Source organism: Bufo gargarizans, chromosome 1, assembly GCF_014858855.1.
Source record: "Bufo gargarizans isolate SCDJY-AF-19 chromosome 1, ASM1485885v1, whole genome shotgun sequence".
NCBI lineage: Eukaryota > Metazoa > Chordata > Amphibia > Anura > Bufonidae > Bufo > Bufo gargarizans.
In genome coordinates, this window is record NC_058080.1 from 274,341,276 (window position 1) to 274,357,879 (window position 16,604).

Consider the following 16,604-nt stretch of genomic DNA (forward strand, 5'->3'; position numbering starts at 1 on the left):
CACTTAATTTGCTTTTTATATTTTATGCACTGGTCACTTATTATAAGTATTTGTTTATGTGGAGGTAAAGGAGACTGCTTTTCCAGTAAATAAATATACTTGCTAATATAGCTTGCACATATGCTTTTTGGCTAGCACATCCAGGCCAGATTATATCATTATCAGTGGACGTACTACATATTTTATCAAGTATATTTATTTTTATCAATTTTATAGATATAGCATTATTTGCGTATTTTAGCCAAATTGATCTGTTTGGGTGTTACTAAAATAAACTACTAATAATTAAATACTGCCGCGTTGCCTACTCTGTGACCCAGATATTAGAGTGCCCACCCTATTATTAACTACTGAATTCCTATAATATGCAGTTCAAAATGTGCTCATTGTGATGCTAATTTGTAATGCTCATTTAAAATGGCTTCCCCTTTTTGATTTGGACACGATAACGCAAGTAGTTTTAGGAGATAGGGGTGGGGCCAGGGTTATGGATTGACTCAGTGGCGACCGTTTTATATTATTAGTATTTTTTATTTTATTTTTCCCCAATGGATCAGAAAAGACCTCCAATGTATATTACGTTTTCTCTGTAAGTGGGACTACCCAAGCTGCTGTGACCATGGTCTCGAATAGAAGCAACAGCTCTCTCCTGCACTAAGCAATCATGGGATCAGTAGAATTTATAGACGGTGTTACACATTGTCTCTGTTTTATACAGTGATTAGTTTACAATACTCGGCAATGAGAGGCGACAAAAGTGATTAGAAACCATATCTGTCCTGCTCTTGGATCCTTGGAAGTGTACGATATCTGAGACCTTACGGGTGTCTGCATGATTACTCATACAGTTACTATGGGGCAGGTATAAAGACCAAAACCATGTGCCATACTTGACACACTTTCTTTGTGGCACAGTATCAAGAAGGGAGAAGCCCGGAAATGAACTGAAACATTGTATCTGTGAAAGATCTGGTGTAATGATATAGTATTTCTTCTCGTTGCGGCAGTGGTAGAAAACTTGGCTTTGAGAAAAGATTTTCTAAAGTTGAAATGATTTATCTGAAACTTTCAGCAGCTGACATTTATCAGTGTGTGTGCATGGGCAGCTATAGTAGTCCTGGTCTGTGTTCATTTACTATATTGGTTTCTGACCAGCATCGATTGGGGGCATTTGCAGACTGTGACTGGGTATTTCATGTTATTAGAGGGTTATGCATACTAATACTGCACAACGCTGCCACTGAGGAGATATTTTCTTACACTGTGGTATCTAAGCAGATAAAAGTTTGCAAGCACATACAGTATAACAACAGATATACAGTTTTAGCCTTCAAGATGACCACAACACCACAAGGGAAATTAAGAATTACATGGTGTCCATGGAAATCTGTGATCTTTCTTTGTATATTCATGGCAAGCGAGGTTCTCCAGAGAGAGGGAAACCCTTTGTAACATCTCCACTACAGATAACTGATGGAAGTTCTATCTCCGTTAGTTGACTCAAAATTCTCTAGCGGGGTATTTAAAAAGAGGATTTTCTAACAAAGCTAGTTGCACACTAGTGTTAAATTCTTCCAGTAGGCTGTTCAGGTAGAGGAACAGCCTGTCGGAAGACATCGCATCTAGCATAGCCGGATACTACTGGAGCCCATTGACTATAATAGTCGGCAGGGATCTGGCCTGTTTGGACGGACAAAAAAAACGCTGCTTGCCAGAAACAGGTCAGGTCCCTGCAGAGTACCATTATAGTCAATTGGGCCTGGCGGTGCTCTGTCCTTTTCTGGTTATGTTGGATACGATGTCTTCTGACAGGCTGTCCTCTGCTGGAATAGCCTGCTAGAAGGATTTATGGCTAGTGTGAAAAGAGCAAACAATCCCTTTAAGATTGCTTTTATTTAGGCTTGGTTGTTTTGGGAAGGTTGCAAAGTAACTCTCTTATTTCTTCAGAATACACAATTTAAAGTAGCTGATGAAAATGTGAGACAAGCTGTGAGCGAGACAAGCAGCACCACACAAAAGAAGTATGTAATGCTTGCAACTGTTCTCCAAATGACATCACATAAAACGCACCGTAATCTAATTTTCTCTTATTGTTTTTTATGTTCTTAGGCAGTATAGAAAAGAAATTTTGAGATCTTTACCTCAGTAGTACACCAATTTATTCTGAATATCAGAATCGGTAAAGAGAACGGAGGTGCTAGGTTGCTAAGTGAGTTGAATGAATGCACATGCTCTGTGACATGCTTGTGATTCAGCACGTCCTAAATATGACATCACAGACAGTGGCGTATTAAGCGCCAGGCCCCCCTCCTCCTTTACCGTAGCCCCGTCTTACTGTATGCAACTGCCATTGGTATCCATTGACTTTTTTTCACCCCATGTGTTTATTTTTTTTATGCTGTATGGAATCGCTTAGTCTGCTTTGATATTCAATACAGAGTTATTCTGTACATACTGCTGAGCATGTTTTTTGTAATGAGGAGTTTTCTGGGTGTTTATGGGCGATGTATGCAACAATATATACACATATACATCTATATATACACATAGACACATACATTTATATGTATACCTATGCATACACAGCCATATACACATCAACAGTATATATACACACAGACAAATACACACACACACACACTCACATAAAAATAAAAAATATATATATATATATATATATATATATATATATATATATATAAAAGAAAAATAAATAACTGGCAGCACCACCGACCAAAATAAAATAAGGTAAAGCGGGTGCAATATCCGGATATGGTAACTGGTGCTTACCCACTAATACAAAGATAGAAAAACGGACTGCACTCCCAAGGATCTTCAGTGAAAAAAAGGTTTATTCACCCATAGGTGGCACAAGCGACGTTTCGGCTCTCACATGAGCCTTTCTCAAGCATTGATAGGAAGTGCATATGTTACATATAAAGGTGTATCAATCAAAACAATCAGTGCTTCAGCTTAATTGACAATTTACAGAGTAAATAAAAAAAGACATATTACAGTGTGAAAAATACGCATACAATTTGTTAAAATGAATAAAGTGACACGTGCAATGAATACTTGAAATACATGATATAGCAAAATCTCATATAGTTCTTCTAGGTCCATGATTATTCTCAGCTGTGTTATATCTCACGTGTTAATCACATACATCTTAATAATATACATGTGAAGAAAAAAAGGAAAAGGGGAAATCAGTTGATTACTACCTGGTGTGGTACTGGCGACCCCATAAACCATCGTGCTGTACAGCGCGTTCTTGTGATCACACTGCGCATGTCCCGATAGGCTGCCTCGTCATATTCAAGCGCCCGCTATGGTAAATGCGTGCGTCGTAAGGTCACTAGTCAGTGACGTCAGCGGCGCACTCCGTGATGACTCACGGCATCCTGTGCGTCTATCAGAAGAGTGCAGCGCATGCGCAATAGGTCCTTGTATATAAAGGAGCCCATGTCTGATATGGGAACATTGCCCTATTATTGTCACATGTTACTATATGTTCAGCCGTTTTTTTTGTTCTACATGGGTCACTCTGGGTCAATCCCATACATCAGCAGGTTGGAAGAGTCTTCACCTTTTCCAAGTAGGAGGCTCAATTCCAATAGTTACCCAAGCTCTGTGGGCACGTCAGTACCACCAGCGCTAGGGTCCCAATCCTGCTGAATACCGTGACTCTGAGGGATTCTCCTCATTATATGTATCAGAACAACCTCTTATTACAAATCGGCAGTAAAGGATTCAACCGTATATTCTACCCTGTCTATAAATAAAAAACAGGGGAAACAAAAAATAGAGAGCAATTGTCTAACACGCGCCCTCGGGACATATGCAGAAAAATCACAAGAAAAACAATTTTGGGAGGAAAACAATAAAGTTTTTCTACATGCAGGTCTCTCTCCCACCATCCAGGTCCATCAACTTTACAAGACCCCTTTCTCCACAAGTGTAAGTGCACCTAAAAAAATAGAAAAGAATTGAGAGTGATGCATCCTCAAAACCCTATATATAAAATACTGTGGTTTATTCCACATTTTTTTAAAGAAAAGGGGGGATAGATATCCTTATCAATAGATCCGTCTACTGCAAGTGAATTACTTCACACACAATCAGAACATAACATGGCAAACCAACCTACTCATAACCCACCGACGTATTTATAGTCAATATTCAAACCATTGGGGTATAGACTATTTAGGGTTTGTATCCAATACATTTCCCTCTTTTTGAGTAGGGATACTCGATCACCACCTCTCCGTGGCATGTGCACCTGGTCGATGATCCAGCACCTAAGATCCTTTTCACTGTGCTTTTTCAAGCCAAAGTGCCTAGGTACTGGAAGTACCTAGGCACTTTGGCTTGAAAAAGCACAGTGAAAAGGATCTTAGGTGCTGGATCATCGACCAGGTGCACATGCCACGGAGAGGTGGTGATCGAGTATCCCTACTCAAAAAGAGGGAAATGTATTGGATACAAACCCTAAATAGTCTATACCCCAATGGTTTGAATATTGACTATAAATACGTCGGTGGGTTATGAGTAGGTTGGTTTGCCATGTTATGTTCTGATTGTGTGTGAAGTAATTCACTTGCAGTAGACGGATCTATTGATAAGGATATCTATCCCCCCTTTTCTTTAAAAAAAATGTGGAATAAACCACAGTATTTTATATATAGGGTTTTGAGGATGCATCACTCTCAATTCTTTTCTATTTTTTTAGGTGCACTTACACTTGTGGAGAAAGGGGTCTTGTAAAGTTGATGGACCTGGATGGTGGGAGAGAGACCTGCATGTAGAAAAACTTTATTGTTTTCCTCCCAAAATTGTTTTTCTTGTGATTTTTCTGCATATGTCCCGAGGGCGCGTGTTAGACAATTGCTCTCTATTTTTTGTTTCCCCTGTTTTTTATTTATAGACAGGGTAGAATATACGGTTGAATCCTTTACTGCCGATTTGTAATAAGAGGTTGTTCTGATACATATAATGAGGAGAATCCCTCAGAGTCACGGTATTCAGCAGGATTGGGACCCTAGCGCTGGTGGTACTGACGTGCCCACAGAGCTTGGGTAACTATTGGAATTGAGCCTCCTACTTGGAAAAGGTGAAGACTCTTCCAACCTGCTGATGTATGGGATTGACCCAGAGTGACCCATTGTAGAACAAAAAAAACGGCTGAACATATAGTAACATGTGACAATAATAGGGCAATGTTCCCATATCAGACATGGGCTCCTTTATATACAAGGACCTATTGCGCATGCGCTGCACTCTTCTGATAGACGCACAGGATGCCGTGAGTCATCACGGAGTGCGCCGCTGACGTCACTGACTAGTGACCTTACGACGCACGCATTTACCATAGCGGGCGCTTGAATATGACGAGGCAGCCTATCGGGACATGCGCAGTGTGATCACAAGAACGCGCTGTACAGCACGATGGTTTATGGGGTCGCCAGTACCACACCAGGTAGTAATCAACTGATTTCCCCTTTTCCTTTTTTTCTTCACATGTATATTATTAAGATGTATGTGATTAACACGTGAGATATAACACAGCTGAGAATAATCATGGACCTAGAAGAACTATATGAGATTTTGCTATATCATGTATTTCAAGTATTCATTGCACGTGTCACTTTATTCATTTTAACAAATTGTATGCGTATTTTTCACACTGTAATATGTCTTTTTTTATTTACTCTGTAAATTGTCAATTAAGCTGAAGCACTGATTGTTTTGATTGATACACCTTTATATGTAACATATGCACTTCCTATCAATGCTTGAGAAAGGCTCATGTGAGAGCCGAAACGTCGCTTGTGCCACCTATGGGTGAATAAACCTTTTTTTCACTGAAGATCCTTGGGAGTGCAGTCCGTTTTTCTATCTTTATATATATATATATATATATATATATATATATATATATATATATATATATATATATACATACAGTGGGATGCGAAAGTTTGGGCAACCTTGTTAATCGTCATGATTTTCCTGTATAAATCGTTGGTTGTTACGATAAAAAATGTCAGTTAAAAATATAATATAGGAGACGCACACAGTGATATTTGAGAAGTGAAATGAAGTTTATTGGATTTACAGAAAGTGTGCTATAATTGTTTAAAGAGGACCTTTCACCTAAAAAAAAAATGTAAACTAAGACCATAGCTTTACTTACATGCCCCCATGAAGTGTTGATCGTTTTTTCTTTTTTCAAACTGTGCCCCCGTTTGTCCGCTATGCCCCCCCGGAATAATTCCCGCCGTCTATGCTAATGAGCCAGCCTCAAATGGGCTGGCTTTAAAAGTTCTCTTCGGCGTGCCTTCTCTCTTCTCCCTGGCACGGAGCGCATCCAATCAGCGCGCTCCGCTCTTAGCCGGATAGACGAAATCGCTCCAGTTCTCTGAAGTCTCGCGAGAACTGGAGCGTCTTCTCCCTGGCTAAGAGCGGAGCGCGCTGATTGGATGCGCTCCGTGCCAGGGAGAAGAGAGAAGGCACGCCGAGGAGAACTTTTAAAGCCAGCCCATTTGAGGCTGGCTCATTAGAATAGACGGCGGGAATTATTCCGGGGGGGGGCATCGCGGACAAACGGGGACACAGTTTGAAAAAAGAAAAAACGATCAACACTTCATGGGGGCATGTAAGTAAAGCTATGGTCTTAGTTTACATTTTTTTTTTAGGTAAAAGGTCCTCTTTAAACAAAATTTAGGCAGGTGTATAAATTTGGGCACCACAAAAAAGAAATTAAATCAATATTTAGTAGATCCTCCTTTTGCAGAAATTACAGCCTCTAAACGCTTCCTGTAGTTTCCAATGAGAGTCTGGATTCTGGTTGAAGGTATTTTGGACCATTCCTCTTTACAAAACATGTTTAGTTCATTCAGGTTTGATGGCTTCCGAGCATGGACAGCTCTCTTTAAGTCACACCACAGATTTTCTATTATATTCAGGTCTGGGGACTGAGATGGCCATTCCAGAACGTTGTACTTGTTCCTCTGCATAAATGCCTTAGTGGATTTTGAGCAGTGTTTAGGGTCGTTGTCTTGTTGAAAGATCCAGCCCCGGCGCAGCTTCAGCTTTGTCACTGATTCCTGGACATTGGTCTCCAGAATCTGCTGATACTGAGTGGAATCCATGCGTCCCTCAACTTTGACAAGATTCCCAGTCCCTGCACTGGCCACACAGCCCCACAGCATGATGGAACCACCACCATATTTTACTGTAGGTAGCAGGTGTTTTTCTTGGAATGCTGTGTTCTTTTTCCTCCATGCATAACGCCCCTTGTTATGGCCAAATAACTCAATTTTAGTTTCATTAGTCCACAGCACCTTATTCCAAAATGAAGCTGGCTTGTCCAAATGTGCTTTAGCCCACCTCAAGCGGCACTTTTTGTGCCTCTGCATCACTCTCGCATACAGCATCTCCCTGTGTAAAGTGCGCCGAATGGTTGAATGATGCACAGTGACTCCATCTGCAGCAAGATGATGTTGTAGGTCTTTGGTGCTGGTCTGTGGGTTGACTCTGACTGTTCTCACCATTCGTCGCTTCTGTCTATCCGAGATTTTTCTTGGTCTGCCACTTCGAGCCTTAACTTGAACTGAGCCTGTGTCTTCCATTTCCTCAATATGTTCCTAACTGTGGAAACAGACAGCTGAAATCTCTGAGACAGCTTTCTGTATCCTTCCCCTAAACCATGAGGGTGAACAATCTTTGTCTTCAGGTCATTTGAGTTGTTTTGAGACCCCCATGTTGCTACTCTTCAGAGGAAATTAAAAGAGGAGGGAAACTTACAATTGACCCCCTTAAATACTCTTTCTCATAATTGGATTCACCTGTGTATGTAGGTCAGGGGTCACTGAGCTTACCAAGCCAATTTGAGTTCCAATAATTAGTTCTAAAGGTTGTGGAATCAATAACAAGACAACAGTGCCCAAGACAATTGTTTAAACAATTATAGCACACTTTTTCTGTAAATCCAATAAACTTCATTTCACTTCTCAAATATCACTGTGTGTGTTTCCTATATGATAGATTTAACTGACATTTTTTTATAGTAACAACCAACGATTTATACAGGAAAATCATGACGATTAACAAGGTTGCCCAAACTTTCGCATCCCACTGTGTATGTGTGTATGTGTATATATATATATATATATATATATATATATAGTGCACACAATTAAATCTGCAATTATTCTATATATACACATACAGGGATCTTCTGCCCAGAAACAATGAATCTGCATGAGGACAAATGACAGCAGCAGCCACATCGCTCACCTCATGTAAATGCAGCTTTTCACCTCTAATGATGAGCAAGTAATTGTTGGGAAGAAACCCTTCCTGACAGTCGCCTGCTCCATTGGTCTGTAAGGGGATTTTACTTTGTTGGCAGGAACCTGCGGTCTATATAGCTAGCTAAAAGGCTTGGGACTTCCCCCAACTGCCAAAAGAAAGCAACTGCTGCTCTTCTCGGCAGCTTTCTACAGCAATTCCAATATTGATAGGCACTTTGGGTGGACATGGCCCTCCAGGATCCTGGTGCCCCAGGCAGCCACCTAAAATTGCCATATTGTAATTCGCCATTGGTCACAGCAACATCCTACGAAAAAAGAAAGCTACAAAATGACATGCACCACAATTGAATTAATGCTAGGTGGACCTCCCAATGGTGTCATGTAATTTCAGAAGGCAGTCTGAGATTGTATATTACACTTTCCTATACAGTGAAACAAAAGGTAGACTGGCTTATACGTGCCCTGAAGAAGAATTGGCATACATCAGGAAATTGGAGCCTATGCACTAGGATCTTTCCTAGAGTATTATCTCAATGTTAATTCAGCCTTACTGTTCCTTAGTGTTATCATGTTCTTGCCACTTTGAATATTCTGTTTTAAAGACTTACTTTGTCATTTCTTATTTTAATTTTTTTCAGTACAGGATCACCTTCAATAAACACAGAGAGTGAGGTTTGTGCATACTGTAATGTTTATTCACTTGATTTACAGCAAGCAATGCTTTTCTACAGCTTCAGCACTACATTTATTAACAATGTGATTAAAGGGAAATAAAAAATGAGACTATCACAAAGAAGGTGGTCAGGACACTGGACACGTTATCAAGAATACATTTGTGATTCTATAACAATAGTTTATTTAAAGGTGCTTGCCCACAATGAATCTTTATCTCCTATTTACAGTCTAGGTCATAAATGTCTGATCACTGGGGGCCCCAAAATTGGTCCTGAGCCCAGAATTTCTGTCTCACTATGAAGTTTGAATAGGGCAGCCTTTAAAAGGGTTTTCTGAGATTTTGTTTTACTGATGACCTATCCTCTGGATGGGTCATCAGTATCTGATCAGCGGGGGTCCAACACCTAGGACCTCTGCCAATCAGCTGTTTTGAGAAGGCAGCAGCACTCTTGTGAGATGGCAGTGGGGCTCACAGCGCTGTACATAGCATAGCGGCTGTGCTTGGTATCACAGCTCAGCCCCATTGATTTTAATGCTCCTAGGCCATGTGATCGATGAATGTGACCTCACTGGCCTAGGAAAAGCAGGCAGAAGGCTGCAGCACTCTTGTGAGATGGCAGTGGCGCTCACAGCGCTGTACATAGCATAGCGGCTGTGCTTGGTATCACAGCTCCGCCCCATTGACTTTTATGCTCCTAGGCCATGTGATCAATGAATGTGACCTCACTGGCCTAGGAAAAGCAGGCAGAAGGCTGCAGCACTCGAACAGCTAACTGGAAGGTGTCCCGGTGGTTGGACCCCACCGATCTGATACTGGTGACCTATCCTGAGGTTATCAGTTCTTTTCAAGAAGGGGGAACTCTTTGATGCTGGTTGGTAGACATGAAGGCTCCCTTTCTCTTTTGTTTTCTACAGCAACTGGAATGAGCACTGTAATGTGCATTGAGTAGCTCAGAGTTGCACATCCCGGAGAGCCACGGTTTGTGGCATCCGTCCTCCTGGAAAGAAACATTGTATTTTCTGCCTTGGCGAATTACTGCGTTTTTACCTCAGCGCTGCACTGTGCTGGATTGCTGCTTCTGCAGTCTAGAGGTTGGTTAGGGGATCCAGCGGAGAAGCAGTTAATTAGCACTTCTCCTGTGCTCACTGCGCTCAATGAAAAAAAGTGTCAGTGTCCCACAGAGATCTTTGGCCTCTTGGAGAAAATATTATGTGCCAAAAATAAATGTAAAAATAAGTTAAAAAATATAGCAAAGTACAAACAAAATGAAAGTCGCTTTCATTTCCTCATGTGGGACGTGTCAAAAATAAATGTCAAAAATATAATAAATAAAATAAAAAAACATGCAAATTGAAACAGTTGCCGTTATTGCTTATTGGCTTAAGTATAATGTGCCAAAAATAAATGCAGAAAATAAGTAAAAAATATATATATTAAAGTACAAAGAAAGTAAAAACTTCTACTCCATACGAAAGTCACCATTATCGACTCTTGGGTGACACATTATGTAACAAAATGTAAATGTCTAAATGTAAAAAAATTTAAATAAAAATATCAAAATGACTGACACAATATAGGGAACCAATTTTTATAAAAAAAATTTAGTGTCTGCACATTTAAAGAATAAGGAGCTATAGTTTGCAAAGAATAGCTGCCGTTTTCCCCAAATAAATCTAAAAAATAAAATGCAAAAAAAAAAACATTAAAAAGCCCTGTGTCATGTACAAAAAGTGTTAGGCTCCTTTCACACCTGCGTTCAGGTGTCCGCTCGTGAGCTCCGTTTGAAGGGGCTCACGAGCGGCCCTGAACGCAGCCGTCTGGCCCTAATGCATTCTCAGTGGAGGTGGATCCACTGAGAATGCATCCGCCTGCCAGCGCTCAGCCTCCGCTCCGCTCAGTGAGCGGACACCTGAACGCTTCGGGTGTCCGCCTGGCCGTGCGGAGGCGAGCGGATCCGTTCCGACTTACAATGTAAGTCAATGGGGACGGATCCGCTTGAAGATGACACCATATGGCTCAATCTTCAAGCGGATCCGTCCCCCATTGACTTTCAATGTAAAGTCTGAACGGATCCGCTCAGGCTACTTTCAGACTTAGAAAATTTTTCTAAGTTATAATGCAGACGGATCCGTTCTGAACGGAGCCACCGTCTGCATTAATATGAGTGGATCCGTTCAGAACGGATCCGATCGAACGCAGGTGTGAAAGTAGCCTTACAATAGCTAAACCACTATATGTGTTAAATTTACCAAAAAAAGTGCTCATTAAAGGCTATGTACATCTTCAAAGGCAGTCATTTTACTCCTTTTTGGCTAAAAATCTTTTTTTTCAATTGGCCTTTATTAAAAATATTAAGCTGTTCTGTCACAAAGGGTTAACTATTTATCTTGTTGTGTGACTAGTACTTTTACTTTCACTTTGTTCTGGTCATCTAAAATACCTGATCTCTAAACTACTGAAAGGTCATAAACATACCACATTTTTATCGGTAAGTTAAGAACTGAGCTATAATGAGTGTTTAAGTGGTCAGAGAGATAAGGAGTCTGTCAGCTCCTGGAGTGACAGAAAATCCAAAGGGTGCTACTAGAGCATCTCGGCTCTGTACGGAAAAAAAGGTTTCCATATTTTTTAATAAAGACCTATTTAAAATATATATATATATAGCTCAAAATGAGTGCACGGGGGGGTGCCCCTGAGGTGTACTTTAAGTCCTTAACCAATTAGCTTAAGGGAAAGTGCTTACTGGTTATTGCATCCATGAAAAACTAAAGACAGCACATATAATTATGGCACACCTCAAAAATATATGAATTTGATTACTTATTGAAGCAGATGACAGCAACAAATGTTTAATATACTGTATCTAAAAACATTCCAAAAAGCAATACATAGAACATTTCCCTATATATAGTGTCATCCCTAATAGGATGAGAATCTCAAAGAAGAATGCAAACCGTTCCCTCTACACATGATTAGAAAGTACCCAAAGAAAAAAACAATCCCAATGTAATACATGATCACAATATACTATAAAATCCTGTACTGTGACATCCAACACAAGAAGAATAAATAAGGTGCTCAGTCTATGCCTATGTGGAGGGAGATTGTTAAATACACCATGTTAAAGAACCCCAAGTGTATCTCCACAATTTGCAGCTTCCTCAGGATAGAGTCACTACTTATATACCTAAATATTAATTAGAATTAACATATGCTCACATCTTAGGCAATGTCAGGACCAGCATAAGACCAAGATGGCGACTAGAAATTATGTAATATGTTAACCCTTCTTAAACCGTATTTTGAATGACCAGCTCAAATCACCATCCAAATATTTAGACAAACGCATCAAAAGTATCAGAAGTGTATATTGCGCTAATCAAAAATAATAAATCCATTAAATAATGTTTTGCGCATTTAATTTAGCATGCATTCACTTATACATCATGCTAAACATGGCACTGGCTGGTCACCAAATCACACACAATATAGTGTGCACTCGCACTGTAAGTTTTGCTCTTCAATCAGCATTGCCTCGTACTGTAAAAACATATATCAAAAAAAGTTTGTATAATAGCTGTGCTTCTTTGTAAGGAACAGTTATGTTTGGTCTTCCCTAATGTTTTTTTCAGCCATATTCCCTGTTTCAGATGCACAGCTAAATGTATTTCACTAAGAAGCAGGGGACATATATCCCTTCTGTGAAATCTGCAAGCACTGTACTGCTGTGACATCCTTTCCCTTACTTCCCACTATGTTTGTTTCCAGCTCCGGAGCTGACAGAATAGATAAAGTATGGGAGATCACAGTGTTCAGAAGCAGTTCTTTTATAAGGCTCAGGATCTCAACTAGTTCTGACACGCCCCCAACTCCTCTGAGCCGTGTTCTGAGTCTCTGTTACAGGGACTATTCTCTCCAGACAACAGGCAGTGAACCCCTAGTGGCCATGACTTTACAGTTTATTTCCCCCCCCCCCCCCAAGTACATTATTAATAAAGAAGTGTTAGCGTTAATATATAAAAGAAATGTACATGTTCCTGTACGTCTTGCCCTGAACACTGCTTAACACAAATCTGAAAAATATATAACTATCAAAAAGATGTGTCCAAAAATAAATAAATGACAAAAATCAATAATAAATCAACATTTTATAATTGTCTACAAAATCTGAGGGTTGGAGCCCACATATGGTAGTAGCAACAACCCCATGATAGAATTGGAACAAGGTTCTTCGCTATGTCTGTGTTCACATTATTCAGTGTTGAAAAATGACCAAACAACCTGGGGTTGGAGGTTGGAAACCATAGTCACTGGATCATGATCTAAATTCTGCCATGGTTGTTTATTTTATTAATATATAATATACATAATGAAAAATAAACAGGTATACTGTAAAAATTCTCTTAATCTTGTATTAGGAGCAGGATGGTGAAAGGACAATCCTTCAAATGTGTCAGCTGTGTCGAGAAGAATCCAGCATTTTGCTTACCAAGGTAACCTTTGGAAGGTTCATTTATACTTTATAAAGGCATAGAAAAGGGGTCCAGACACCTTTTAATGTAGGACACACTTGATTAAGCATAACATTAGTGTTCTTTATTGCTACAAAACAAGCTTCTAGAAAGCATCCATTAATTAACCGCCTCCGTACCGCCTAATGCAGGATTGCGTTCTGGCGGCAGTCGATCTGTTCCTCCTTGACGCTCCGGCGCGTCATCTCGCGAGACGCGAGATTTCCTGTGAACGTGTGCACACAGGAGCGCGCGTTCACAGGATCGGGAGGTAAACGAGTGGATCTACAGCCTGCCAGCGGCGATCATTCGCTGGCAGGCTGTAGATGCGTTTTTTTTTTAACCCTTGAAAGGTATATCAGACACTGTTTTGTTAACAGCGTCTGATATAACTGCTACCTGGTCCTCTGGTGGTCCCTTTTGCTTGGATTGACCACCAGTGGACACAGGCAGCTCTGTAAGTAGCACCAAACACCACTACACTACACCCCCCACCCCCCTGTCACTTATTACCCCTGATCACCCCATATAGACTCCCTGATCACCCCCCTATCATTGATCACCCCCATGTAAGGCTCCATTCAGACGTCCGTATGTGTTTTGCGGATCCGCAAAACACGAACACCGCGGATCCGCAAAACACGGACACAGGCAATGTGCTTTCCGCATTTTGCGGATCCGCACATTGCCAGAACTATATAGAAAATGCCTTTTCTTGTCCGCAATTGTGGACAAGAATAGGACATGTTTTATAGGCTCTCCAAAAAACGCAGTGTTTGCCCGATCAGGCCTGATCTTGTGCGCACACTTGCGTTCAGTCCGCCCCACCGCAGTGACAGAAATATATTTTTTTCTGATCACTGCAAAAACACCATAAAATTGCTGCGGCGCTATAAAAAGATCACTCTTGAGGGGCATGGCGAGTTCATAGAAGAATTTTTTATTTATTTTTTGGCACAAGTTAGCGGAAATTATTATTATTATTTTTTTCTTACAAAGTCTCATATTCTACTAATTTGTGACAAAAAATTAAATATCACATGAACTCACCATACCCCTCACGGAATTCAAATGCATAAAAATGTTTAGACATTTATATTCCAGACTTCTTCTCACGCTTTAGGGCCCCTAAAATGCCAGGGCAGTATAAATACCCCACAAGTGACCCCATTTTGAAAAGAAGACACCCCAAGGTATTTCGTGAGGGGCATGGCAAGTTCCTAGAATATTTATTTATTTTTTTGCACAAGTTAGCGGAATTTTTTTTTTTCTCTCTTACAAAATCATTTTCCGCTAACTTGTGCCAAAAAATATATATTCTAGGAACTCGCCATGCCCCTCACGGAATACCTTGGGGTGTCTTCTTTCCAAAATGGGGTTACATGTGGGGTATTTATACTGCCCTAACATTTTAGGGGCCCTAAAGCGTGAGAAGAAGTCTGGAATCTAAATGCCTAAAAATGCCCTCCGAAAAGGTACTCATTGAAATTTGGGCCCCTTTGCGCACCTAGGCTGCAAAAAAGTGTCACACATGTGGTATCGCCGTACTCAGAAGAAGTAGGGCAATGTGTTTTGGGGTGTATTTTTACATATTTCCAGATACTCTTTAGAATTTGGGCCCCTTTGCGCACCTAGGCTGCAAAAAAGTGTCACACATGTGTTATCGCCGTACTCAGGAGAAGTAGGGCAATGTGTTTTGGGGTGTATTTTTACATATACCCATGCTGGGTGAGAGAAATATGTAAAAATACACCCCAAAACACATTGCCCTACTTCTTCTGAGTACGGCGATACCACATGTGTGACACTTTTTTGCAGCCTAGGTGCGCAAAGGGGCCCAAATTCTAAAGAGTATCTTTACGATTTCACAGGGCATTTTTTACGCATTTGGATTCCAAACTACTTCTCACGCTTTAGGTCCCCTAAAATGCCAGGGCAGTATAACTACCCCAAAAGTGACCCCATTTTGGAAAGAAAAAACCCCAAAGTATTCCGTGAGGGGTATGGTGAGTTCATGTAAAATTTTATTTCTCGTGCTTTTTTCCATTGGGGGACACAGACCATGGGTATAGCTTAGAGGTATTAGTAGGAGGGACACTATGCAAATGAAAGAGCTCCTCCTCCTCGGGCTATACCCCCAGACTCCACCAGGAGGAACCCAGTCTTTGCTTAGTGTCTGGTGAAGGAGGTTGACACTCTCTGATTCTACTCCTTTTTGTTATTTTTATTCTAGATGGGGACACAGGTCGGCATGGCGCCTTCCTGGTCCCCCGTGGAGTGCCCGCCGCCATCTTTGGGAAGTTGCCTGGCTGCCTCCATTTCCCCCCAAGAAGATAAGTGGATCCGGGCTCGACCTGTTAGCTCCGGCATCCCACCAGCTGCTGGGACGCCTGCTGCCTACCCTCCTCCAGAGCACTGTTCTCCTGGATTGGAGTCAGAAGTCTGAAGAGGCGCATCCCTGCTGGTCTGGACATCGAGGGAGCATGCTGAGCAGATAAGTGTTGCACAATCCCTCCCCCTCCCTCTGTGTCTATTTGTCTGTGGCTGCCTGGGTGAGCTTGAAGAAGGATCCTGATGGGGCACTTTCTTCATTTTGGCACTGGAGTACTGGCATCTCTTCCCCTTAAACTGTGGGCTTCAGCGCTTCTCTCGTCGGGCCTTGGCTGCTGCGCTCCCTCAGCGCCCGCCGGCAGGCCGCTCCTCCACGTGGTGCGCTTATTTTCGCGCATATTTTCGCGCGCGCGCATATTTTCGTGCGCGCGCTTATTTTCGCACGCTTTTTTCGCGCCATAATGACGCGTTAGGGGAGGCGGAGCCTCGGCATGCCGCTCTGACTCTCCTTACACCGGAGACTCTGTTTGCTCATGGCCGTGCAGCTCCTCATCACTCTACTCCGTTTTGTGCCAGGCAAGCTGGTAGCTCAGTGGTACTGCTGCTGTTGCCCCATGTCCAGGCTTTCTGAGTTCAAAGCCCCTTTCAGCCTTCAAAAATTGTTTATATTATTCTAGATGGGGACACAGGTCGGCATGGCGCCTTCCTGGTCCCCCGTGGAATGCCCGCTGCCGTCCTTGGACGCTGCCTGGCTGCCTCCATTGCCCC

The 16,604-nt window shown here is 41.5% G+C and overlaps 1 protein-coding gene across 11 annotated transcripts in view; it reads left to right on the plus strand.

Annotated features, from left to right (window-relative positions):
- RUFY3 (RUN and FYVE domain containing 3) overlaps positions 1-16,604 on the plus strand; it is a 130,816-nt gene that overhangs the window by 103,474 nt on the left and 10,738 nt on the right. For 9 of the 11 annotated variants that reach the window (XM_044303392.1, XM_044303377.1, XM_044303401.1 and 6 more), the window contains 3 exons: positions 1,948-2,021; positions 8,957-8,990; positions 13,413-13,487. In XM_044303392.1, the coding sequence (XP_044159327.1) occupies positions 1,948-2,021; positions 8,957-8,990; positions 13,413-13,487 (183 nt within the window). The remainder of the gene's footprint in view (positions 1-1,947; positions 2,022-8,956; positions 8,991-13,412; positions 13,488-16,604) is intronic. The other 2 variants (XM_044303420.1, XM_044303430.1) reach the window with 1 other exon arrangement.